The 25,253-nt window shown below is 53.4% G+C and overlaps 1 protein-coding gene and 1 long non-coding RNA gene across 3 annotated transcripts in view; one reads left to right on the top strand and one right to left on the bottom strand.

Moving 5' to 3' along the window:
- The window catches only part of LOC137675715 (talin-1-like), a 54,002-nt gene extending 36,698 nt beyond the window's left edge, over window positions 1–17,304 (bottom strand). The window contains 11 exon segments of the mRNA XM_068421905.1: window positions 8,892–9,080; window positions 9,366–9,470; window positions 9,763–9,823; window positions 10,331–10,458; window positions 12,085–12,228; window positions 12,544–12,695; window positions 12,930–13,059; window positions 13,253–13,350; window positions 14,232–14,399; window positions 15,007–15,263; window positions 15,374–17,304. Coding sequence (XP_068278006.1) covers window positions 8,892–9,080; window positions 9,366–9,470; window positions 9,763–9,823; window positions 10,331–10,458; window positions 12,085–12,228; window positions 12,544–12,695; window positions 12,930–13,059; window positions 13,253–13,350; window positions 14,232–14,361 — 1,137 coding nt within the window. The 5' untranslated portion in view covers window positions 14,362–14,399; window positions 15,007–15,263; window positions 15,374–17,304.
- Window positions 17,305–20,318: 3,014 nt separating this feature from the next.
- LOC137675707 (uncharacterized) lies at window positions 20,319–24,746 on the top strand. Of its 2 annotated transcripts, XR_011049980.1 has the most exons (5): window positions 20,319–20,541; window positions 23,529–23,647; window positions 23,766–23,950; window positions 24,110–24,419; window positions 24,501–24,746. It is a non-coding gene; the product is annotated as an uncharacterized lncRNA (long non-coding RNA). The 2 variants fall into 2 exon arrangements; XR_011049979.1 differs by having other exon boundaries at window positions 23,766–24,419.
- Window positions 24,747–25,253: the final 507 nt, after the last annotated feature.

The following is a 25,253-nucleotide window of genomic DNA, read 5'->3' as shown; positions in this document are numbered from 1 at the left end:
CTGAGGAGAAGGAACACGCCTCCACAAAATCCAATGTGAATCAAAGTGAAGACATTTATTAAGCATAAGCTGTCCCTTTTATACATTTTGTACTTTCCCTAGCTGTAAGCATGTGCATTGCTATTCGTTAATATTACTAAACATACTCTTCTTTGATGTGTTGATTGGTCACTGCTCTGCCACTGGTCCTTTCTTAATTGGCTCCATCAGTTCTTGTTTCTTCTCCTCCGTGTTCGGCTCCCACCGGCTACTCCCTCAATTCTTGTTTGCTCAGCTGCTGTTTTTCCTCATCTCTCGAAGGTCGGCTTGTTGACACTAGCTACATGAATCTTCTCACGCAGCTAGGCCTTCACTCCATACTCTCATACTTCTGGCTCATTACATGACCATTCTGCTCCAAAAACCCCTCTACAATTCCCCCTTTCTTTTCTTGAGCCAGAAAGGCCGTGTTTATTGTCCGCTGCAGGGCCCTTTGCAAGCAGGAGAATAAACACGGTAATACAAGGATGATAATACAAATCACAAACAATCCCATCAATAGCATTTTAATCAATCCGACCAGCCACCCTCCAATTCCCAAATTACCCAACCAGTCATCCAGGAACCCATGCTGTTCCCGTATTTTCTGTGTGGCATCCATGAGCTCTTTGATCTGTTTATGAATTGACCTGGAATGATCGTTCAGATCCATGCAACACATCCCATCAAACTCCTGACATCCGTGACCGTGCACTAATAATAAAAAATCTATAGCAGCTCTATTTTGTAAGGTAGCATGTCGGATACTATCTACATCATTGGCTAATGTTCCTAAAATTCTAGAAGTTTGATCAGCTCTTTTTGCAATCCAGCAAGCTAAATTTCGCAATTGTGTTAGTCCTTGTGCAGCAGCCACACCCGGTGCAAAAATAGAAGAAAGAACTACTTTGGTCCTAGACCATAGTTCTACCTCATCTTTACATTCTTTCCCTAAGGTAGTGACACTTCTTTTAATCTTGTGTAGGTTAGTGTGATTTAATATGACCTTTCGTGTAGGCATTAGTAAGCTTAATTTACCTATGGTACACGGACCTCCCAGTTTTTTACTGGGCAGCCCTGGCCAAGCCCTATCTCCACAAATTAGGAATAAACCTTCTGGTAATTTTCTAGGCATGGCCAAATCCGGTGCTGGCTCTGTTCGACTACGCCCTACGTTTGCACACCAGATAGATTCATTTTGCCACAATGGATTACTGGGTGTGACATTTTGTAATCTCTTTATGTCGTTCTGATAAATGTTTGATCCCTCTGTGTAATTGAAAAACACACAAGATTCTGCCTCTAAAGTTCCTAGGATGTCAAGTTCTTGGGGCTCTAAGGGACTGACAGGCAAGCTATCGTCCCATAAATCCCAATGTTCGCCACATTTCATTGCATTCTCACAGAGGCTCTGTTTCAGCACATTCAAGCCTGCCACTATCTCCTTACTTTCAGATCTGTTTAAGGGGACCCCCACTAGAAATGTATGAAAGGGTTGTTCAGGCTGAGCTAAGGAGGCACAAAACTGCGTCTGGTTCAAGCTCCGCATCAGAGTCACCCAAACGTTGTGACTCCCCTTCCATGGTGTAGGTGGAAGGACTATCGGTTGATGACCTTTTGTCAGGTCCAGGATCCAAAGCAGGCTTAACACAGAAAAAACAACCCCTTGCTTTATCATGACTGCGCCTTTTGCTCCCTTTTCTATACCTCCCACGCAAACCTTTTGTCACACTTCCCGCAGTCAGGGCACTGGATCTCTCGAGAGGTCAGTGTTCCGAGGCAGATCCTGAGTTGGCTCCTGTAGTTCAGGTTGTTTTTGTAGCCACGGCTTCACCCACTTAGCTGGTACCCATTTGGCTCCTGTATCTGTAACGACACATGCATACCCTCGACCCAACGTTATTAATTTCATTGGACCTTCCCACACACCAGTCACCCCATTTTTTACCATCACTTTGGCTTGTTCCTGTTCTTTCTGAAAAGCCTCCATACCTCCCTTTAACCCTGCACCATGTTTTACTGCTGGAGGTACAGAGTAGTCCTGTGGCAAGCGTAAAAAGTTTAGTACATAAAGCGCTTTACACAACCTGTCAGGAGGAGATAGCCCTGGCTCTCCCCCTTTTTGTTTTTGTAAAAGGTGTTTCAGAGTTTGATTCATGCGCTCCACAATAGCTTGTCCCGTTGGTGAATGTGGGACACCTGTTATATGTGTTATACCCCACAGCTGGAAAAAGTCCTGTGTGGCGCGTGCCACATAGCCTGGGCCATTGTCCGTTTTAATCATCTGTGGAATGCCCAGGGCCGCAATAGCAGAACGCATGTGTCGTTGAACGTGTTTGCTGGATTCGCCTGTTTGTGCTGTAGCCCAGGTAGCAAGGGAGAAACAGTCAACACTCACGTGGACATATTTCAGCCGTCCAAATTCGGGGATGTGTGTTACATCCATTTGCCATATCTCCAACGGTCCAGTACCGCGGGGGTTGACACCAGGTGCTAAACCACCCCCAAGATGTTGACAGTCTGGACAGGACTGGACTATCCCACGTGCATCTGCACTGCGTAGCCCAAACTGACGCCGCAGTACCTTAGCAGATTGATGGAAAAAGGCATGAGATCGTTGTGCTTGAGCGAAGCGATCAATTGAAGGCGCAGCCCAGGCAGGTGCGACAAGTTTGTCTGCCCGAGCATTGCCTTCAGCTAAGCCTTCCAGGAGTCCTGTGTGACTACGGATATGTGTGATGAAATATGGATGCAGTCGCTCTGTCAGCAAAAGCCATAATTCATGAAAAAGTTGGTATAGTTGTTCATTAGCTATCTCTTTGAGCAGAGCACGCTCCATCCTCTGGACAATCCCTACGACATATAAAGAGTCACATACCACATTAACAGGTGCTGTGTTCCATCGCCTGAAGACCTCCACCACAGCTCGCAATTCTAATTGTTGTGTAGACCCTTGAATGTCAGATAAAATTACATCATGCCACTTCCCATTGTCTAACCATGTTAGTGCTGCTTTTTGAGCTTTGCCTCCAGCATCTGTAAAAACGGTGACACCACTGACCGGACGTTCTGACCTTTTTGGTAATTCTTCCCATTGACCCAATTGCAGCACGGAGAAGTATTTGTGAGGGGGTAGATGTACCTTCAACTCGCCCCTATAATCCAATAACGCAACTTGTAATGGTATGGAATTTTGTAATGCCCATTGTAGATACTCTGCAACCAGTGGAATAACCAAAAAAGCAGGTTCGACGCCTGCTATCTCTACAACCCTCTGCCTTCCTTTCATTACAAGTTGTGCTATGGCCTCTACTTTCGTAGTGATGGTACGTTTTGGTTGCATAGGCAAAAAGATCCATTCCAGCACATGTAGAGGATCCTTGTCAGTCACCCACTGCATAATTAATGCCAGGGGGTGGCGATCGTGATTGATAACCAATACTCCAATACTGTAATCTGGGTCCCAACGGTGAGTGTATGCCATAGCTATTTTGGTACTCAGGTGTTTCAATGCCTGCTCAGCTTCCTGTGTCAATGTGCGGGGGGCATCTGCACCGCCTCCTCCCTTTAGCAATTGCATCAAAGGTGCCAATTCAGCATTGGTGAGACCACACAGGGTTCGCACCCAATTGAGGTCTCCCAACAGTTTTTGTACATCATTTAAAGTACTGATATTCACACGAATTTCTAGTTTTTGGGGTCTAACAGTTGTTTTGGTAATTTCCCACCCAAGGTACTTCCAGTTTTCCTCCTGTTGTACCTTTTCTGGAGCTATTTGCAATCCACCTTTTGCTAGTTCAGTCTGCAGTGTATGAATCAATTGTTTTTTATCCAATTGTTTCCCTGCTATTAGAATGTCATCCATATAATGGTATATAATCAAATTTGGAAAATTCCTTCGCACAGGAGCAAGTGCCCAGGCCACATACATTTGACACATTGTCGGTGAATTTTTCATTCCCTGTGGTAACACAACCCAATGATAGCGTTTCATAGGTGCAGCTTTGTTCACTGATGGCACCGAAAAAGCAAATTTCTGATAGTCATCAGGGTGCAAAGGGATGGTGAAGAAACAATCTTTTAAGTCAATGATTAAAATGTCCCAGTCTTTAGGGATCATATTGGGGGATGGGAGCCCTGGTTGTAGGGTTCCCATATCATCCATGACCTCATTGATTTTTCGAAGGTCATGTAACAAACGCCATTTGCCACTTTTTTTCGGAATAGTAAATATTGGGGTGTTCCATGGGCTTGTTGTGGGCTCAATATGACCTTTTTCCAGTTGCTCCTGTACCAAGCTTTCGAGGTGGGCGATTTTTTCTGCAGACAGCGGCCATTGATCAACCCAAACTGGGGTTTCTGTTTTCCAGGTTAGTTTTAGGATTGGTCGCCCTTCATCAATGGCCGCCTCTAAAAACCCTCACTGTTAGTTACCAAGCGTGCCCCTAATTGACTTAATGCATCTCTCCCCAGTAAACAAATGGGGACAGGCATCACATATGGTCTTACTGTACAGGTACTCCCATCCTGCAATTTGCAACAAATCACATTTGTACTGATTTTAGTGGTCTGTATTCCCCCGACCCCCAAAATGGGCGTAGGGGGGATCTCCAATGGCCACGAATGAGGCCACGCTGCTTGACTGATTATTGTAACGTCTGCTCCAGTATCAATCAGCATAATTACCACGCAAGTTTTCCCACCAGGTTCTTTTAGTGTTACCCGTTCTGTTGGTTTTGCCTTACTGATATCCATTGCCAGATAAATGTCAGCCTGGCCTGTTGATCCAAAACCCCCAGCCCCTCTTATCTGATTCCCAGCTGTGGGCACAGCTGATTTAAAGGGGACCAGTTGTCCAATTTTTTCTCCTTTGGGTATATGAATTGGTGGCAGGGGGGTCCATACCATAATAGATATGACCCCTGTAAAATCGGCATCGATTATACCGGGTAAAACGAAAAGACCTTTTCGGGTCGTAGAGAATCGCCCGATAAGTAAGGCACTCAACCCGTGACCCAGTGGGCCTTTCATATCGGTGGGTATACATTGTACTTGCGGGTCTATCAGAGTCACCTCTACTGCTGTGGCAATGTCCACCCCAGCACTCCCTCTTGTGGCGGCGGCGACGCCATCCAGGCAGCCCGGGTGGAAGACCTGTTTTGTGTCATCGCGCTGGGTCTCCTCGCGCTCGCCCCCCCGTTTCCCAGCCGAGTTCCCTGCTTAGTGAATCTAGATCGGCATTCATCTGCACGGTGACCGTATTTCCGGCAGCGATTGCAGGTCCCTGCAAACTCGTGACTTTTTACTCGGCATTGAGCCTTAAGGTGTCCCGGTTTGCCACAGTTGTAACATTTTGGTCCCTGATCGCCTCTCCCTGATCGTACTAGAGGTTTCACCGCAGCCGCAAAGGCTGACGCCATGTATCCTGCTGTTTCTTCCGTTGTTCCTACGCGCTCACACGCATCCATCATTTCTGCCAGGCTAGAATTTTTGGGTAATGTCTGTAAAATGCACTTACAAGTAGGATTAGCATTGTCGACTGCCAACGACATTAGCAACGCCTCTCGAGCTACATCGGTCAGCGATGCCCTTTCCAATGCTTCACGCAATCTTTCTAAAAATGTCATATAAGGCTCAGATGGACCTTGCCTTATTTTTGTATAGGCAGGAATTACTTTCCCATCTTCTGGGAGGGTTTTAAAAGCCTCTCGGGCTAAGGTGGCAGTAAGTGCCAAGGCTTCTGGTCTAAGTCGTGCCTGTCGTTGTGGATCACTAAACTGCCCTTCTCCCACCAGTTGGTCAAATGTTATCCCTAAAAGAGGATCATTATCTCCCCTCCCCAGGTTTTCCACCGCTGCAGCCTGTGCTGCGTCATGCCACCTCGTCCGCCACAAGAGTTCCTGCATCGGGGTTAAAATCATCGCCATCAATTGCTTAAAATCAAAAGGTGTTAAAAGCATAGACATAAAGATACTATTTATAAATGCTTGGGTATAAGGTGCATGCAACCCATTTTGTTGTACCGCTTTCCGTGCCTCCTTAACAATCTCCCACTGTAATCCTACCCAGTGCGGTGGTTCTCTCCGATTTCCCAAAATAACTGGGAAAGCTGTGGGCAGAATCTCCCCCTCCACTAGCGCATTCCGTATAACTCCTCGCCACCGTAATCGCGGATCGTCTCCTCCCCCGTCCCCCATGACAGAGTGCATACCAACATTCCCATCCATATTTCTCATGCGGCTAGTCCCAGCCGCCTCAGCACCCCCCCCGGCCCCCCTGGCCCCCCCGCGTAGGCGTTCCCTTTCTTCTTCTCTCCTCTGCTCCTCCTTATGCTGTCGCTCAGTTAAGGTCGTCTGTCTTTCCAGGTCTTGTAATTTTGCTAACAATTTTTCCGCCCAAGCCACCGGATCCTTAAATTTCCCTGGACCGCCGGCAGGCGATGGGGGAGACGACGGGGGCAGAGGGGGATATTCGTATTCGGCGCGATTTGCGAGATTGGCGGCTCGCGGAGGCTTGAAGGGTGGGGGGGTGGGCTCGGGCTGATGCTCATCAACCTCCATTTCCTCCGGTTTAGGGGGCTCCCCTGTTGGTTTAGGGGGTATTTCAATTTTCTCCTGCTCTTCTGGTGGTGCGGAGGGGTTTGAAAAAACCGGTATTGGCGGCTGACCAAAAACACGAAGACCTCTCGCCCCAGGGTTAACCTCTGTTGGACGCAGAGCCGTAAAAGCCCCTGCTGCAACAGCCCTCTCTGCTTTCATTTCTTGAAGAGCAGTAAGAACAGCCCTCCATGCAGTTGCCAGTTCTATTGCCTCCTTTTCCCCACTGCTTATTGCTTCCCATAAACCCTTTCCAATATCTTCCCAAGTGTCCACCTTAAAAGCGCTCTGGGGGTCCGAAGGGAACCCATGCTCTCGACACCAAACTAACAGTCTCCGGAGCAAATGCTCATCATGTTTCACTCCTCTCTTAGAGAGGATATGTAGGAGAAGCCTTACTATCGCACTTTCTTCTTTAGAAATATTTTGGCCCATCTCCTTTTTCCCCCGGCTGCTCACCTCACTAAGTGTCCCGTTGCAACGTTCTTTTCTTTTCTTGCGAGTCGTCCTCCGTCTCGCCCCGGTCTTCAGACCTGCTGAGCCGTACTCCAGCCGGTGTACCTCCTTCTGGGCTATTCCCCGAACTTGCCGTCGATCAGCGTCTCATCAGGGTCACCATCTGAGGAGAAGGAACACGCCTCCACAAAATCCAATGTGAATCAAAGTGAAGACATTTATTAAGCATAAGCTGTCCCTTTTATACATTTTGTACTTTCCCTAGCTGTAAGCATGTGCATTGCTATTCGTTAATATTACTAAACATACTCTTCTTTGATGTGTTGATTGGTCACTGCTCTGCCACTGGTCCTTCCTTAATTGGCTCCATCAGTTCTTGTTTCTTCTCCTCCGTGTTCGGCTCCCACCGGCTACTCCCTCAATTCTTGTTTGCTCAGCTGCTGTTTTTCCTCATCTCTCGAAGGTCGGCTTGTTGACACTAGCTACATGAATCTTCTCACGCAGCTAGGCCTTCACTCCATACTCTCATAATTCTGGCTCATTACATGACCATTCTGCTCCAAAAACCCCTCTACACTCCTCTGCAGGCTGGAGTGCAGAGAGTGCTGTAAAAACAACCCTCCACGTTGCTTCTTAATCCTTTAGAATATCAGACTGCAACGTGTTCCGTTTTTGTATTTCTACCCCCACTTTCGCCCAAATCTTTGCATCGTAAGTCCCTGATACAGGGAACCAGGTACAGTTGTCTTTGATCCACACTAATAACTGCGCCAATTTTGCTAATTGGACCTTATAGCCCTGTTCGCGTAATATACGCTGTAATACCTCAATGTAGAGCTTATGCTCTTGGGAACTAGCCTGTCCCATGTTTATTGCGATCGCGGAACTCACTGATTCTGGGGACTCTCCGGTCCTGGGGATTCTCCGATCCTGGGGACTCGCTCTCCGGTCCTGAGGATTCTCCGATCCTGGGGACTCTCCGGTCCTGGGGACTCACTCTCCGGTCCTGGGGACTCTCCGGTCCTGGAGATTCTACGATCCTGGGGACTCTCAGGTCCTGGGGACTCTCCGGTCCTGGCGCGCGCTAGCCCCTGACAATCCTTCGATCAGAGTCGCCGCCGCTTCTTCGTTAATCTTCAACCTTGTTCGGGCGCCATTTGCGGCGGGCGGCAAGGAAGGCACAGACTCTGAGATCGAGGATGCAAGGGCCTGAAGCCGAAAGGCCTAAGGCTTTTTATTGTTATGCTACTACCCTATTTAACTGCTACAATGCAGGAGCCAGACTAGGCAGTTCAAGATAACATCAACATTCACACGCTAAGCACTCATCACCCATTCTGGCAAGAGCCACAGTGTCCTGGGCTCAAAACATCAACAATCATTCCCTGTTTTCAGCTCTGTGTTCAGAACTGACCTTCAACACATGTTTACTTCTTTCATGCCTCAAAGAGCCCTGTGAACTGGTCTCGGCTCCTTTATCTTAGATGCAAGCAAAAACTATTCTCAGTGCAGTGTTCCCAAGCAAATCTTATGCTCCCCAAGTAAAGCACAGCTCTTTGCAGGCTGAGGGTCTTCCACATGCAACAGCATGGCACAGAGTAGCACTGGAGCAGGGCACTGGCAGCTATCCTGAGCCCCTCTGGTATGCGCTAGGCGCCCAGTGCTGGCCTCCAAAACAGAAGCTGGGGCTGGGAGAGGCACCAGAGGAGGGCAAGGCTGTCCCACTGCAAGGTAATACCCAAGAGAGGGGTTGGCGTGAGAGCAGCCCCCCACAGAGTCACCACCAGGGAGGCGGGGTGGAGGACCAGGGCTGGCCCCTACCAGGGTGAAGCTCTTGGGCGAGGCTGCCCAGCGCTTGATGTTGGTCAGGCTCCACTCCTGAATCACTTCCTTGGTCTTCTCATCCACACGCATCACGCACTCCTTGGTGATCCCCAGCAGCTGCGGCACCAGCTTGTTCTTCCCTTCATCTTCTCCTGCGGGCCACAACAGAAGGGTTGCGGGCTGCTCCTGGGATGGATCCGTCCAGGCAGAGACCTTTAAGGCCTCCCTTGGCTACCAAATGCCCCCGAGGCCACACTTTCAGGCGGTGACAATCATGACACGGGGGTTGAAAATGAGAAAAAGCGTGAAACAAGAAGTGGGAAGGCAGCACACAGGGAAGGCCAAGAAGGACAGGCAGATAGTGGGGATGCAGGGAAAACTGGAGCAACGTGGGTTGATGGATAGCAGCTCAACAACAGACGGAGAGATGCTGAAGAAGGGAAATTTTGGCCAGGGGATCCACTGCTCTACCTTGACCAGGAAGAAGGAGACCCCGTAGGTCTTGAGGGAACGGGCAAGTTCCACATAGCAAACTTTGGCCTCGATCTCGCTCATGTTCCTGCAGTTCTTGTGGGCCTGTGACAGCAAAGAGAACATCATGCTAGCTCCACAGTCCCCTGGCTGTGCCACCATCGCCCTGTCATTGACTTTCCAGGCTCTCCCTACCCCATCGGCATCCCCTGCCCCTGCTACAGCATCCCTCTGACCCTCTGAGACCTCAGGAGCTGCCTTGTCTGCCCACTTACAGCTTCATGCTCCTATTTCTCACCCGCCAAGCCACTACATGCTGCCTCCAGGGACAAGAACAGCCTCAACCTTTGGCAAGGAGGAACAAGAAGTCCAGGTCTTAACACCCCCCCACACATACCATGAAGATCTTGCACTCCCCTTTCTGCTTGATGTACTCCTTGGGCAGGAAATCCTTGAGTCTGCCAAGAGACAGCCAAGCCAGCTGTTAGTGGCAGAGCCCGAAGCCAGCATTTGTCTTCGCTTACAAAGAGGCCCAACCCAGAGCCTTGGACAAACCCCTGCCAGGGCACAGGCTGGGAGTTTTTGGGAGCAGGAAGGATGTGGGAGAGGTTGCTGCAGTAACAAAAGCTGCCCCAGGACCCACCCTGCCGAGAGCAGGGTGGAGGTGCTAAGGATGTAGCCCCTCGCATGGCATCAAGGGAGGTTGTATGGCAGGCTGAGGTCCCCCCCATCAGAAGAGGAGCTGGCTTCATGTCCCAGGGAGGTGCCAGTGGGAGCAGGATGGGGGGCTGGCACCCCTTGCAGCTGGTGTGGACCTCCACGCTTGGGCACCGTGCTGCAGGGAAGAGAGGAGTCACTCCAGAGATGTCCGCATCCCCAAGCACTGTGTGCTGGCGCAGTGCTGGAGGCTGCAGAGCTGCTCGAGCTGCCTGGAGACAAGCCCAGGGGCTCCCTGGGACACTCACTCCAGAAAGCCCGGCTTGTGCTTCTGCTCGTTGTGCAGCCCGAACTGCATCTGGCACTGGTAGCCAGCAAACTCACAGGCTTTGTCAAAGGAGACAGGGTGGGGACCGTTAAGGATGTCATCGCGAGCCTGCATGGGAAGAGAAGACACCGCTGTGGGCTGGGCAGCCACGCAGCCCTGCCACCGCTCCCCTCCACACCAGGCAGGACCTGTGAGAAGAAGAAACTGGACTCCACACAATCCAAAGTGAAGACGCTTTATTAAGCATAGGCTGTCCCTTTTATACATTTGTACTTTCCCTGGCTGCAAGCATGTGCATTGCTATTGGTTAATATTACTGTCCACGCTTCAAGCACACTCTTCTTTGATGTGTTGATTGGTTACTGCTCTGCCACTGGTCCTTTTTTGATTGGCTCCATCAGTTCCTGTTTCTTCTCCTCCGTGTCCGGCTCCCCTCGGCTAACAAGAACAAGTGCTGGGTCTTACACTTTGGCCACAACAACCCCATGCAGCGCTACAGGCTGGGGGAAGAGTGGTTAGAAAGCGGCCCAGCGGAAAGAGACCTGGGGGTGCTGATCGACAGCCGGCTAAACATGAGCCAGCAGTGTGCCCAGGTGGCCAAGAAGGCCAATGGCATCCTGGCCTCTATTAGGAATAGTGTAGCCAGCCGGTCTAGGGAAGTGATTGTCCCTCTGTACTCGGCACTGGTGAGGCCGCACCTTGAGTACTGTGTCCCCTTCTGGGCCCCGCACTTCAAGAAAGATGTTGAGGTGTTGGAGCAAGTCCAGAGGAGGGCGACCAAGCTGGTGAAGGGTCTGGAGGGTATGACCTACGAGGAACGGCTGAGGGAGCTGGGGTTCTTTAGCCTGGAGAAGAGGAGGCTCCGAGGTGACCTTATTGCAGTCTACAACTACCTGAAGGGAGGTTGTAATGAAGTGGGAGTCGGCCTCTTCTCCCAGGCAACTAGCGATAGGACAAGAGGACATAGCCTCAAGCTTCGCCAGGGGAGGTTCAGGTTGGACATTAGGAAGAATTTCTTCTCAGAAAGGGTCATTAGACATTGGAAGGGGCTGCCCAGGGAGGTGGTGGAGTCACCATCTCTGGATGTGTTTAAGAAAAGACTGGACATGGCACTTAGTGCCATGGTCTAGTTGACATGGTGGTGTCAGGGCAATGGTTGGACTCTATGATCCCAGAGGTCTCTTCCAACCTGATTGATTCTGTGATTCTGTGTCCGGCTCCCCTCGGCTACTCCCTCAATTCTTGTTTGCTCAACTACTGTTTTTTCTCATTTCTTCTCTCCAAGGTCAGCTTATTGACACTAACTACATGACTCTTGTCACGCAGCTAGGCCCTCACTCCATACTCTCATACATCTGGCTCATTACATGACCATTCTCCTCCAGAAACCCCTCTACAGACCTGTTTTCCAGACAGAAAAGAAGTGGCCATGAAAAAGAGAAGGATCTAGGGGCAGGCTGTCCCCTCCAGGGACCATCACCATGCCTGGGAGAGGAACAGCAGCAGGACTTCAGGATGGTTCCTACCAGGCAGAGGAGACACAGGATCCCCTGGGGAGCTCTAGAGTACACAGAGGGCAGGGCTGGGATTGCCAGTGTTGGCTCTTACACAGGAAATCTCTCCCAGGAGATAACTGGGCATCCTGAAGTGCCTCCTGTGGTGGCTCCCAGCCAAAACCCTCAGCCACTAGCCCTGGCAGGGGGCTAACACAGGGCAGCTCCAGGGGGGCTGTACCTGCACATAGAGCAGGTTGAGCTGCACAGGATCTCGCGAGTCCATGTTCTGGTCAGAGTAGAAGAACTTGCGCCGCAGCAGCAGCATTTTGTTGTCATCAATGCCTTGCTCACGCAGGGTACAGCCGTAGTCCAGCCAATTAACGGCAGGCAATGCCAGGGCATGAGCAGGGATGGACACCCAGGCAGGGCTCGTCCCAGCCCTGGGGATGCTCACGCGGAGCAAGAAATGGATGTCCATTTGGTGCATCCTGGCTCTCACTCCTCTGCCCTGGGCCTCCACACAGGAGAGACTCCAAGGAGCGTGGGCACATGTCCCCTCATCACAGTCCTCTCCACTCCTCTGTGTTGGATCTTCCCCTTGCAGGGGAGGCCCTGCTCCCCTCCCTGCCCACCAGCTCTCCTCCCTGCTGCCTTCGGCACAGGCTGACCCCATCCCCAGCACATGCAGGCACATACACTCATCATCCGTGTGCAACTTCTGCTTGAGCTTCTCCATCTTCTTCTCATCTTGCAGCAGGGTCTTGTCCTTCTTGAGGGTGCCAGTAACCTCTTCCTTCTTCTCTTCCATAATCTCCCGATCAAGTGAGTACTCATTGTAGTTGGTGATGCCTGAAGGAGCACGGAGGACTGAGCTCAGCATGACATCACTGCCAAATACAGAGCCTGGAGATATGCAGGGGTGCAGAGCGGTGTCCCCTCCCCAGCATCACGCACCCCTCGGACATCCCCACTGCCAGGCTATCTGCCACAGAGCTGCTGCCAGTACCCCGATACCCCCCCACCAGATGCTGCTATCTCTCCTCACCTCCCTTCCTCCCCCTTGCTGCTGCCGCCTTGTCTCACTGATCCGGGCACAGATCGTCATGAGCATGTCTGTGACTGTTTTGGAGTCATCCACCATCACAGTTTTCACTGTCCCATCCAGCATGCGGATCTTCAGGGGCCGCTGCTGCTTCTTGTACTCCATGGTGTCCTGCGAGCGCAGCGGAGCACAGCTCCCAGCAGCGGCACTGGCGTAGGGCGTCTGTATCCTGCCACCGTGCCGACAGCTCCCATCTCCCTGGTGCAATTACGGGGGGCCACAAGGTACATCCAGGCACCATGGTCACATCTGACCGCAGAGCCAAGGCAGGTACCAGCTGGAAGGACGTGGGATGGATGCTTACCCCGTTGCGAAGCATGTAGTAGTCCAGAGCCTTCCCAGCCTCCAGCCAGATCCCTTTCTTTGGGTCTTCATCCGAGAGGAACAGCCCAAAATCATTGGCTGAAAAACAGGTAAAGTCTCTGCCAGGGTAATCCTGAGCAGGACAGGGCCACCAAGATGCCAGCCTGCGCCCAGGGATGTGCCTGCAGCCCAGCACACGAAGCACAGCAGTACTGTGCACGCTGGAGCCCAGCAAAAAGCTGGCAAGCAAGCTTCAAGGTACATGTTTTACCATATAGTTACCTATGGAAAAAATTTTCTGAAGCACGCCTACGCAATGCCAAACTTGGAACTGACCACAACTGAAGGAAGAGCTTGGAGTCATGGTTGATTGATAGTTCTCTGAAATCTTCAGTGCAACGTGTAGCAGCAGCCAAAGCTTACTTTTGAGCTTTGTGGCAGCAGGGAGATATTAGAGCTGATAAAGCTTAGCAAGGTAATGGAGCACCAGCACAGAGTCTGGCAGAGAGCTGCCAGAGGGGACAGACCTGACAGAGGACTATATACTCCCCAAGAAAGGAAAAATTAACTTATATGGTTTATTAATGCTCACTACGACCCCTGCAACTGTTTAAACCCACCTAGTCCTGGCTAGTGGTGATGAATGCAAGTAGGAGAGAGAAGCAGAGACAGAAAGGGCAGCAGGCTCAAAGAGCTCAATGAGTATTTCACTTCCAAATATGTTTTCCTACCTCCCAAGCCCCCAAATTTCTTCTGGGGTGTCAAGGAGGGAGCCTGAGGAGCTCAGCCCCTCACCTCAACCAAGCAGGAGGACTTGGACCTTGCTCCTTCCCCCCCCCCCCGCCACTGCTCTGTGCCGGCTGGGAAAGCCCAGACAGGCACAGGGACAAGAGAGGAAAGGGAAGCCAGTGAAACGCCAGGAGCCAAGCTGGGGTGACCCTGGCACAGCAGCACAGCGGACAGCCCCACCGCAGACTTACGCTGTCCCATCTGGGCCTCAGGCACCCACTTGCGGATCATCCGGTAGGCATCATACACCATGGTGGAGGGCTCAAACTGCATCGTCTTCACCACGTTGCTGATGCTGATCTTCAGTGAGAGGGCGACCATGGTGGTGGCTCAGCTGTCCCCCACTCCTGTGTCACCTTCTGGAAGAGACAGCCGGGTTAGCTCTGACTGCCATCCCTGCGCAGTCCCTTCCAATGCGCAGGGTCCTTCCTCTTCCTCTGGCAGCACCTCTGCTCCCCAAAAGCTGGGACCTGGCTTCTAGCAGCAAGCAAGGGCCGCACCCCATGCTGGTGAGCCCGCAAGGGGGTCCTGCTTTCCAGCCCCGTACTGACCCCAGGATCTCTGGACAGCATTGGAACCCTTGTCTCCCCATCCCAAGGTCCCAAAGCCGATTTTGCTCGCTGCAGGAGTGACGGTGGCTGGTACTTGGCAGAGATGCTGCCAGCAAGGAGGAAGCGAGTGCACGGGAGCATGCAAGATAAGCTGGGAGAGTGCGACGGAAGGGGTTATAATTAAACCTGCCGTGGCACAGAAGCCACAAGAGGAAAACCAAGCTTTGACCCGGAGCTGGTGGGGCCCTGCCCTGGCTATCAGGGCCCCCCACGTCGCCAGCGGACGGTGCTGAGCTGGCAGCCTGAGCACAGAGGGACCCGAAGGAATGAAAAAGCCTGGAGTCGCTCGGGGAGGCGAGATAAGGGCACCAAACCCACCCATTAATAATAATTACCTGGGGAAAGCACCACTCACCCCGAGTACTGCATTGGCGCTTGGAGACTGGGGTCTATGACAGCAGCCATGGCAAAAACCCAGGGCAGGGGAGCCCGTGCACAGGGAGATGCGCAGGAGGGTGAGGAACCCAGCTGCTGTAGCTCTTGCTGCAAGGGTATGAGAGCCGCACCACGCCTTCTGAAATGGGCCCCAAGCTGGGTCCAGCTTGAAAGATCAGCTTCAAGCTTGAAGGATTGCATAGATCAGCTTCAGAGCAAGCACCCCCCAACAGGGCTCTGAAACACCAGGTTTAATAATACCTAATTAGAACAACAATATTCTTACAGCAGAGCAAAATCAGAAAGAAATAACAAAAGGAGGTTGTAAATAAGCCCCCCCCACTTGCCTGCTGTGGCTTGTAGGGTGAGCCCTTTCCTTTGGGTTTACCCGCTGTGCAGAAGCTCTCAGTGCTTTCCCAGGTTGCTGCATGCCTTGGGGTCCCTGCACCAGGTCCTTCTCCCTGCCCTTCTCAGCATCCCCACTCCCCAGCCGGCCCCAACCCGATGCTCTCCAGTAGTGACACCCCTTTTCCTCTCCCTGAGAGCCTGCTCATGGGGAAGGAGTCCCCTGCTCTGCCTTGACCCAGGCTGCCTTGTCCTTAAACCCCAGCTGTTAGGAAGACACAAGAGCACTGGCAGGACACACCATATCTGCTTGTCCTCTTTTAGATTGATTTTCTCCTACCAGGCCTCCTACTATGGCTGTCGGGGAAAGGTTACCGGCCATGTGCACCCTCAGCCTGGCCCGGGAAGGCTCTTGGGCAAGACTGGCTAGCAGCCTCCCTTGCCTGCCTTGTACCACAGCAGCAGATGGCAAGCCTGTGCATCCCTGCCTGGTGCTGCCAGCTTTGTTCCCCTGCAGAAGGGTGTACACTGGTGCAGGCTGCTTCCAACCGTGGACCCAAGCAGGCTAGGGGCAGGACCTGTGATGAATAAAAAGTTTCTGCATCTGATTTTGGGCAGGAGCGAGTCAGAGCAAGGAGAGGCAGAGGGCAGGAATCCCGTTCTTGCAGAGCCACAAAGATGGATGGGAGGCAGGGACAGAGGAGCTTGCTGCCTCCACCAGAAGATGGAGCCACTCAAGCTCTGCATTCCTGAGCCGTTCTGCAATGTTTCTTCGGAGGCCTGCGGCCCCCACTGGCTCAGCTGATGAGGAATGAAATGCATTTTGGGTCTGGAGCGAGGGAGCCCACTGGCAGCGGGAAGGAGGCAGCGAAGGTGCCCACATGTGCCATTACTGTTCACCCAAAAGCACCAGCAAAGCTGCAGAACCAAAGGGACAAGGAACACCCTGCCGTAGAAAGGGCTTTTTGAATATTTTGTACACAGGGCAGGCTGCTGAGGTCACCAGGCCAGTACTCAACATCTTCTCTATATCTAAAAATATTCTCGAGCATAAAGCTGCTCTCTGTCCCTCTGCAGGAAAAGGAGAACATGCCACCACCAAGACAAGGTCAGAGACCACAAAGGAAGAAGAGGGGAGGATGCTGGATGGCAGAGAGGAACCAAGAGAAGACAGGACATGCCAGTGTCGCTCCTGCCCCGTCCATTTCTGCAGCCAACTCTTGCCCTCCCAGAGCCACTCAAAATCAGGTGCTGCACCGGAGACACCCCTTAGTATGCCCTTCATGGGGGCCACCGTGCTTTCTAAGACCTCGCAGGAGGATGACTGTTCAAGCCTTTGTACTCCCGAGCTCTTACAAAAATGACAGAGCTTAGAAGGGAAGGTGCTTGCAACATCAAGCAAGCCCTCGGAGGAAAGGGAGCTAGCTAGATGGTTCATTTTAATTCCCATATTCCATGGAAACTCTTCAGGCTCCAGCAGTTGAACTTTGCTGACATCAATGTCTAAAGCAGAAATGCTCTCTACTGCGTAAGAAGTACACCTCCTCAAACCCTGGAGAGATTTGTCAGCAAACGTGGCAATTAATCACATGGGGTTTGCAAATCTGTCCGCACACCTCCTGCGAGAGGGCACTGATGCAGGGCCCCTGCAGACCTCTCCCCTCCAGGTACCACATGGGAAAGGAAAAGCCGGACTAGATGTAAGGGACAGGACAGTGTGGGAGCCTGGTGCTGCAAACCAGAAAAATAAAGGACAGCAAAATTCAAGCTGTCCCTCTGGAAAGAAAAAAAAACCCAAACAAAGTCTCGATGAACACACCAAATTTCTGCGCTGGCTCGCCTCCAGAGCAAGCAAACCCATTCACAATCGGTTATCAGCATGCAAAAGCAGATAAGGCACCAGAGCAGTGAACCAGCCAGCTGGCAGCCAGATTAAGGCACTTCCTGCATTTTATGGCAAGCTGCGTGCAACCCTTTGAGCCACGAGCATGCTCCTGAGCCAATCCCAAAATGGAGGGGGGGGGGGGGGGGGTCTTGGTGGGGTCCAATCCCCCTCAGGAGCTGTCCCGGCTGCCTCCATCTCACCCCACACTAGGTGAGCAAAACCATCGCGGTGGTGGAGGTCTCCTGGCTTGGGGCTCTGCTTAAAGGTAGGGCCAGCACAAGCAGGGACAGCAACAGGGAGCCAGCACCATGCCAGCCGGAGGAACCATTGCATCATTGCCAGGACCACTGAGAGTGAATTTTCCATCACATGACGTAACTGCTATATTTGTATCAGCCGAGTTTAGCATGTGAGAACAGTTACAGAAGGTTTATATCTTAAAAAAAATAATCAACCAAAATTCAATAGCATCAAAGCAGCCTGCCAGCGCACTTACAGCATGTTTCCAGAACAAGCCACAAATCTTCAAATGCAACAATTTTGCCATTTTTAACGTGCCCTTTCTAAGGGAGACTCTGGATGAGGTTTGGGTTGGTGGTGGCTTTTTTTTTGGTTGGTTGGTTTTGGGTTTTTTTGGTTTTGGTTTTGTTTTTTTTTTTCAGCAACGCCCAAATTTCATTTGGGAAAGGCCCTGCTCTGGACCACCCCCAGGCTGGGGGCAAAGCAGCACCGGGAGCTGGCTGCAGGAAGCTTTATCAGCTGCAAACTGCCCACTGCTGGGGCTTTCCACAGGCACTGGGTTGCCCGCCCAGCCAACACGGCTGCCGGCACAGACAGGCAGGTCCCAGGCCACCGCGACGCCTGCCAGCAGCAGCTCTGCCCGCACACCAGCGTTTGCACAACAGCAGAAGGAACTGGGTCAAAAATGAATCCAGTAAGAAGCCAGACCCAGCTCTGGACAGGTCCTCCAGTATAGAACCAGTATACACAGCCACAGCAGGCACTGGGTGCATGGGTGGCTCAGCCTCACACTGATGGAAAGTCTGAGCCAGCAGCCCTGGCCGGTGACAATGCTGCACACTGCTGAGCCAATTCAGCCTGCTTACTCTTTCCCAGCTGCATAGCCACATTGGATACTGAGATGGTTTCTTCCAGCTGGGGCCAAGCTTGCTCCTGGGGAATGTAAGTGGCTGGTGAGCCCAGCCCCGTGGCACCTCTGCGACCACCTGGCTATTACCTGTGGCTGGGGCAGGAGCATCCTCTTGCCCCACAGGGAGGGCAGCCCTGCTTGGTATGGGAAACAGGCAAGAGACAGGCAGTGGGGCTGGGGGATCACAGCCACAGCTGCAGGCAGCCCACAAGCTCACACGCACCAGGGTGAAGTGGCTCTGGCCATTAACCGCTGGCATTTCCCACACATCCCCAGGCCTGTCCACTCCTGCTGGGAATCCCCTGCCCTCCAAAGGGAGGTGGCACAAACAGCAGCACTCCTGGGCTGCCCACCACCAAGGCAGGCACAGGGGCAAGCAAGGGCAGGATAATGCACTCAGCCAGCGAAAAGGAGGGCGTCCCACAGGTCCCTGCTCCCCAGCCTTCCTGCTCCCCCTCCCCAAATCTGCCAGGATGTGCCACTTCAGGATGCACCAAGCTCCCGCCGCTGCCATTCAGTGAGCAAGTCACACACTTGGCTGGTGCTCACCACACACCATCACATACATTGCGCAGACCCCATGGTCTGGGGGGGGGGGGGGGGGGGGGGAGGTGTTCGGACCCTTTACCGAGCAACATATGGGCTCTAGCAAAGCTAAAGATGCCAAAAATATGTCCCCTCCCCTTCTCAGCAGTGAGGCACAGGGAGAGAGAAGAGAGTAAACAATTATTGCTACCAAATATGGGTCTAACAGCCAGCAACGAAGCCATGGCAGAAGCATGTAGACATCCTGCCAGCAGATTCAAAGGGCCAGGGAGCTCGCAGGGGTGCGGGCAGGAGCCAGCAGAGAGCAAGGCTTGGCAGGGAAAAGGCAGAGGATGTGGCAGGCTTTCCCTTGCCTGGTTAGCTGCTCCAGCTGGGGCATGGTGGGGACCTGTGCTTTTCCCTGTTGGGGGTCAGTCGTGCTCCACAGCACCCATCTCAGCCCCATGCATCCCATCACAGCACCCCGTCCCAAGGGGGCCACAACCAGCCTTCTGTGCCAGGACGATCACTGGGAGCTGCTGGTTACCTCCCCTGGTTGCATCCTGGCTGTGGGGAGCATGCCCTCCAGCATCCCCACCCAAAACCACGATGCAGGCTGGAGACACCCTTCCCACTCACTTCCCCCCATGTATAGGCAGGGCGGGCAGAAAGGGCAGCGGGAAAGCTTCACCGCCACAACTGACCAGTGCCAAAACTTGTCCCCCTGGTTTGAGGGCCTGTGGCCACACCCAGGCCTCTCCCACTCTGTCCCCGGGGACCCCCTAATACAGGGACGCCAACCAGGGCCTGAGGAGTGCTAACTTCAGGCGAAGGCCTGTGGCAGCTATTTTGGGGCAGGACAAGGACAGGGCTGGAATCAACAGAGCCAAGGCCAGGCCCAGCCCAGCCATGCCTGCCTGCCTGCCTGCACCGCCCCACGGTCACCAGTACCGGCGGCTGCCGGTGACCGGCAGGAGGGTGCCGCCAGCCCCGGGGGCAATAGGGCATGCCCCAAAACCAGGCTAAGGCATGACCATCCCCTCAGGAGCCCCTAGGATGACCGCAGCCTCTCCTTCCCGGGGAGGCACCCCAATGGGAGCAGGGAAGGCTCGGCCCCGGTAACCGAGACGCTGCTCCCCCCTGTAACCGGGAGGCTCCCCCCAGGACATCCGCTTCCGGCAGCCCCCGAGAGCCGGGGCACTGCCGGTTACCGGGACCCCGTACCCCCCAGTCCCCATACCTGCGCGCGAGCAGAAGCAGCGCAGCAGCCCCACCAAGGCGGTGCGGAGCGGGGCGGGGCGGAGCGGAGCGGGGCGGGGCGGGGCGGAGCGGAGCGGCACCTCCTGCTTCCCGCCCCACCACCCCCCGCTGCGCATGCGCCAGGGCACCGCGCGCCACCGGGCAGCACGGCACGGCACGGCACGGCACGGCATCCCGGGGCTACGCTCCGCTCGGTCCCCCCGCCGTGCAACCGGGACCCGGGCACCCCCGGCCGTACCCCCCACCCGCGCACCGCCGGCCAATAGGCGGGGGCGCCGTTGCGTCACGCCGGGAGGGGCAGGGCCGCTGAGCGCGCGTGGCCTGCTGGGAGGCGGGTGACGTCACTGGTGGTGCGTTGGAAGCTGCGTGGCCGGGTGGTGTAGTGCTGAGGCGAGGGTTGGGGCTGCCGCTCTTCTATTACCCCACCTGGGCCGGGGGGCCCTGGCGCGGGGGCTGGTGGCTAGCGGAGCTCGCAGTCGTGGCGTGGCCTGCTGCTGACAGCCCATCGGTGGAGCACATAGGGGCTCGGCCCTCCTCCCGTGTGGGGCTGCGCTGTCAGGCCTCGGGTTGTGCTGCCTGGTGGGGACTCGTTAGCTGCAGGCTGTGGCTGTGCCCCAGGCAGCGGCATGCCGTGCTTGCCTGTGGGCCTGCCCCGAGGCTGGGTCTATGAGAGGTGTTTTGGCTTGCTTTGGGTGGGTGTCCAGGTGTGGGGGAACAGTTCCTGCCCTGCATGCTCCTGTGGCCCTTCTTTCTACCTCACATGCTGTTGTCTTCTCCTCTTCCTCTCTTTGCTGCCTGCCCAGTGCATGCTTCCTAGATAGAAAGTCCTCATGTCTGTGGAAACAATTGGCCCCAGTATTGCCTGGACTCTGCCCATCTCCCCTTCCTCTCACTGCTCTGCTTTTTGCTGGCTAGACTCTGCTCTCCGTGCCATCTGGCAGGGCAGCCCCGCACACCAACTTCCTGCTCCCAGGCAGCTTGGCACAGCAGCCCTGTGGCTGGGGTCTGTCCTGGCTGCCTTTTTTTTTTTTTTGTGGGCTGTGACACCTGTCAGTTAGATATGAAATCTTAACGGTGCTAATGGGGTGGCTGTCCCAGCTGGCTGCATGCCAGGGGTGTTACGACCTGGTCGCAACTAGTTCATAAATCCCTTGGAGTAAATTAAGGTGAAACGACACCAAATAACTGGTATGAAATTAAGAACAGTTTATTAACACAGGGAAAGTAGCATGGTTGTAAGTGTCTTGGGTTTCTAAAGGCATTGAGAAAAGGAAAAGGGAAAGAGGATAGAGAATATGAGAGAGAGGAAAAGGGAGATCACCACCCTTGGGTCCAGCGATGTAAGTTGTTTGTAGAGTCGGTAAATTGCTTGCAAAGTCGCTCCTCCAGTAAATTGCATGCAGGATCCATCCTCCGGTCAGGATCGGTCCTCAGGTGGCTGGCAGGAGCTCCTGCCAGCATCCCAAGTGAGAAGTTCTAAATACTTTAGGTCATTTGCATGTGAGATAGGAGAGGGTGGTAACATCCTTCTTGTCTCCCCCCTCTTCTCACTTCTCATGCTAATTGGGACGCCTGCGCATTTGTAGTCCTAGATTGTTCTTGAAATGAGTCCGTGGTCCCCCAAGGGGTGTCTGGTGGTCGTGATCCCCCCTAGTTGCGGTGTCTGCTGTATGGCCCCGCTTCTGCGCAAGCGTGGTTGGTGCCTTCATGTTGCAAAGATGTTGCACATCTAGGCTGGCCCCAAGGAAAAGATACCATCCTGCCTCTGAAGGATTTATCTCTTCCTCCAGCCAGAGCTGTAAATCACGTCAATTAAGGCACAGCAAAGGCATTGTTCTGCTCTCAAGGCCCTTATCTCTTGCCAGACTTGCAGGCCTCTGTAGCACCCATCTCCTTCTCCAGCCAGAGTTGTCAAACAAGTTGTTTAAGGCATACAAACCCTGTCCATCACAGATGTGCATAGGGATCCTTTTCTTGGTGCAGGGGGGCATGCATGTGGGGACCCCTGCTGTTACCGGAAAATAGTAACCAAGAAAACTCTCTAAACCAAATGATAGTTTAGAAAGCCGACATTGGTTTATTGCAGTGCAGGGGGATCTCTCCTCCTAGCATGCACACCGAGGGACAAAAGCGCACTCATATACATTATAGAAAAATGAATAGTCATACAATTCCGAGTAAAGCCCACTTATTCCAATAAACCTTATGCATATGCTAATATATTATGTAATTGTCTTTGTGCATGCTTACTAAATTGGGGAAGGGGTCTTGGGTGGTCTCTGGTGGTCTCTAGTGGTCGTAACCCCCCCATAGTTATGCCGTCCGCTGTATAACCCTGCTTCTGCGCAAGTGTGGTCGAGGCCTTTTTGTTGACACATGCAGGTGGCTCCAAGGAGAAGATCCTGTTCTGGTTCCTACAGGATTTATCTCTGCTCCTGGCCCCAGAGCTATGAATCAAGTCATTTAAGACACTACAAAGATGTTGTTCACAGTCTTGCTTATCTCTGGCCCTTCTTTGTAATTACTGAGGAATTTAACAGAGACCTTGGATTCTCTAAGACTAAGCACAAGCAAGAGTCAGTGATGACTATAACTCTAAGTGTTATCAGTCCCAGAAGCAGACCCTGTCTTCAAAACATGCTGTTAGCTTCAGAACATACTGTTATTTTAGCTGAAAGGAAAATTGCTGAAAGAAAAGTTGATTCTGTCTAAAGGTTACACAGAGTAGGCCTTTTAGGGCCTGTTTTGAGGCTTGCTTTTACTAAACCGTCTGGTATCACTGCCACAGGGGACATGCAGGGGAATTGGAGCAGGTGTAACCTGGAGACTCTGCCCCAGGGGATGGCTTGCCCCTGCCCAGGGAGGTGTGGCATGGGAGGGGACAGGGAATGCTTGAAGCTGGAGCCTTGCAGGTGGGCTGCTGCAGGGCACTGGCTGTGCCACCTTCTTGGCCACGCAGGAGCCTACCATGGACCTGAGGGCTCTGCCCGTCCCAGTGGGCTCTCCATTCATACCACGCACCGGTGCTGAGCACAGCACGTGTCCCCACAGGCACGGGCAGATGTGTTCTGGGGTCACACAGCTCACCTGGCAGGGCTGGAGCAGGGGTCCTGCCTGTGTTCTTGCCTGTCTGGGACTCCTGCCTGTATCTTTTCCTCTTCACCTCTCCCCTTCTGCTTGGCTTACTCCAGCTTTTGGCCCTCCTGATGTGACTGAAATGGCGTCGACTTTATAAATCATGTCTCTTAAAAATGAGTGCCTGAGCACTCGTGGGGCTCTGGAGAAACCCTACTGTGCTGCTGCCTGCAGCTTGCCCGTGTTTCTTTTCTTTTCCAAGCTCCTCTGCCAGGCAGCCGAGATCTCCAGGGAGGAAAGGCTGGTGTGAAGGAGGCAAAGGCGACCAACACCAAGTGGTGGCAGGGCCGTGAGCAGAAACACCCCACAAGGAACAGCAAGGTGAGTGCTGGCACCCTGTGGACATCGGGGGGCGCATGCAGGGGGCCCAGCCTGCAGGGCAGGGGTAGGTGTTGCGTGCTGGCAGCCCCTGGGGACACGCCTGCTCATTCCCTGGCAGTGTGACCTGACCGGCTGGTGGGACAATGAGCTGGGCTCCAGGATGCATGTGTCCGCAGTCTACAGCCAGGGCAACTTCTCCAGCCCAGAAACCCATTGAGCCATCCCCCCTTGTCAGCTCCCAGCACTTGGACAAGGATGGGCAGTGCACCTTTGGCTTCACCGTCAACTGGAAGAAGTTTTCTGGTCAGTAGCTGCAGTGGTGGCCGTTGCCCGGATGGGGCAGGGGATGGGGAGAGGAGCTTAGGCAGGTCCCAGCACCCACTCCACATCCATCTATCTCCTCCTCTCCTATCCCAAATCTGTCCTTCCCCAACCTCTCCCCGCTCTGGCCGGTGTCTGCAGACAGCAAGAGACCTCCTGAAATACTCTTCAAGCATTGAAAGTTGCTTTGACAGCATCTTTACCACAGAGCGTTCCCCTGCAACCATTGGGTCCCACTCAGGCTCCGTGAGCATTAAACCCCCTGGTGCTTGTGAAGCCCCAAAAGCAGCCGAGACCCTGCTGGGATGCTAATGGCCACCACTCCCCCAGACTCCACAGCCATCTTCATGAGCCAGTGCTTCTCTGTGGCTGGCAGGGAGGAGGTCCTGCAGACCACCTGGCTTCTGCGGGAGAAGGTCGACTCCCTGCCCAGTGACTGGAAAGCCACCAGGTGAGCCACAGGACCCCTGGCCCAGCTGGGATGCATGCCTCTCTGCCAGCCAGGCACCAATGGGTTTCTGCTTCCCCGCAGGACCAGCTGCAATGTCTTCACTCAGATGGGCTGAAGGGAGGAAGGAGAAGCCTCTCACCCTTCCTTTAGCATTTATCACTCTCGCAACCTGGTGGAAAGCAGAGCAATCACCAGCTCCCCAGCTCCAACTGGGCTTGAGGGACTCCTCAGCAGCATCAATGTGTACCAGAATCAGGGATGTTATCAGCTCTGGAGGAAGATGCCCCCAAAAAACAAATAAAATTCAAGTTTTTTCTTTAAACCTAACCTTGTGCAGTCTGTGGATATGTCCTGAGGAAGCTGGGTTAAAGCACTGCGGTAGGTGCGGGGCAAAGCTCTCACCCCATTACTCTGTGAAGAGAATGACCCTGAGAAAGACCCTTTTCCAGCCCAAAGGGGCTTTGCAGCCACTGCAGATCACTGCAGGTTGCTAAAGAGAGAAGGGCAATCAGTGTGGGTAAGGTAAGGACCAGGAAAAGTCTTTGGGAGGCCAGCATGGAGGAGGAGACGGTCTCTACACAGGCACACTTGCTGTCTGATTTCTCCTGCCAGGTGCTCCTTCTGCCCCAAGAAAGTTCAACTTTATTTTCAGTACAGATTAGCTGCTAGTGCCAAAGTGGCTCCAGCTCAGGACATGGTGTCAGGCTCCAGCCAACCCTAATTCCTGCTGGGGAGGATGGATTCCCTCCCCTCTGGGGGATCTCACTCCCAAAGGGTCTTCCTCCTGCCAGGCAGAAGCCTGGGGCGCTGCATCTGAGAAGTGAGGTGGGGGAC

This window comes from Nyctibius grandis, chromosome W (assembly GCF_013368605.1).
Source record: "Nyctibius grandis isolate bNycGra1 chromosome W, bNycGra1.pri, whole genome shotgun sequence".
In the NCBI taxonomy this organism is placed as follows: Eukaryota; Metazoa; Chordata; class Aves; order Nyctibiiformes; family Nyctibiidae; genus Nyctibius; species Nyctibius grandis.
This window is presented reverse-complemented; position numbering and strand designations above follow the sequence as displayed.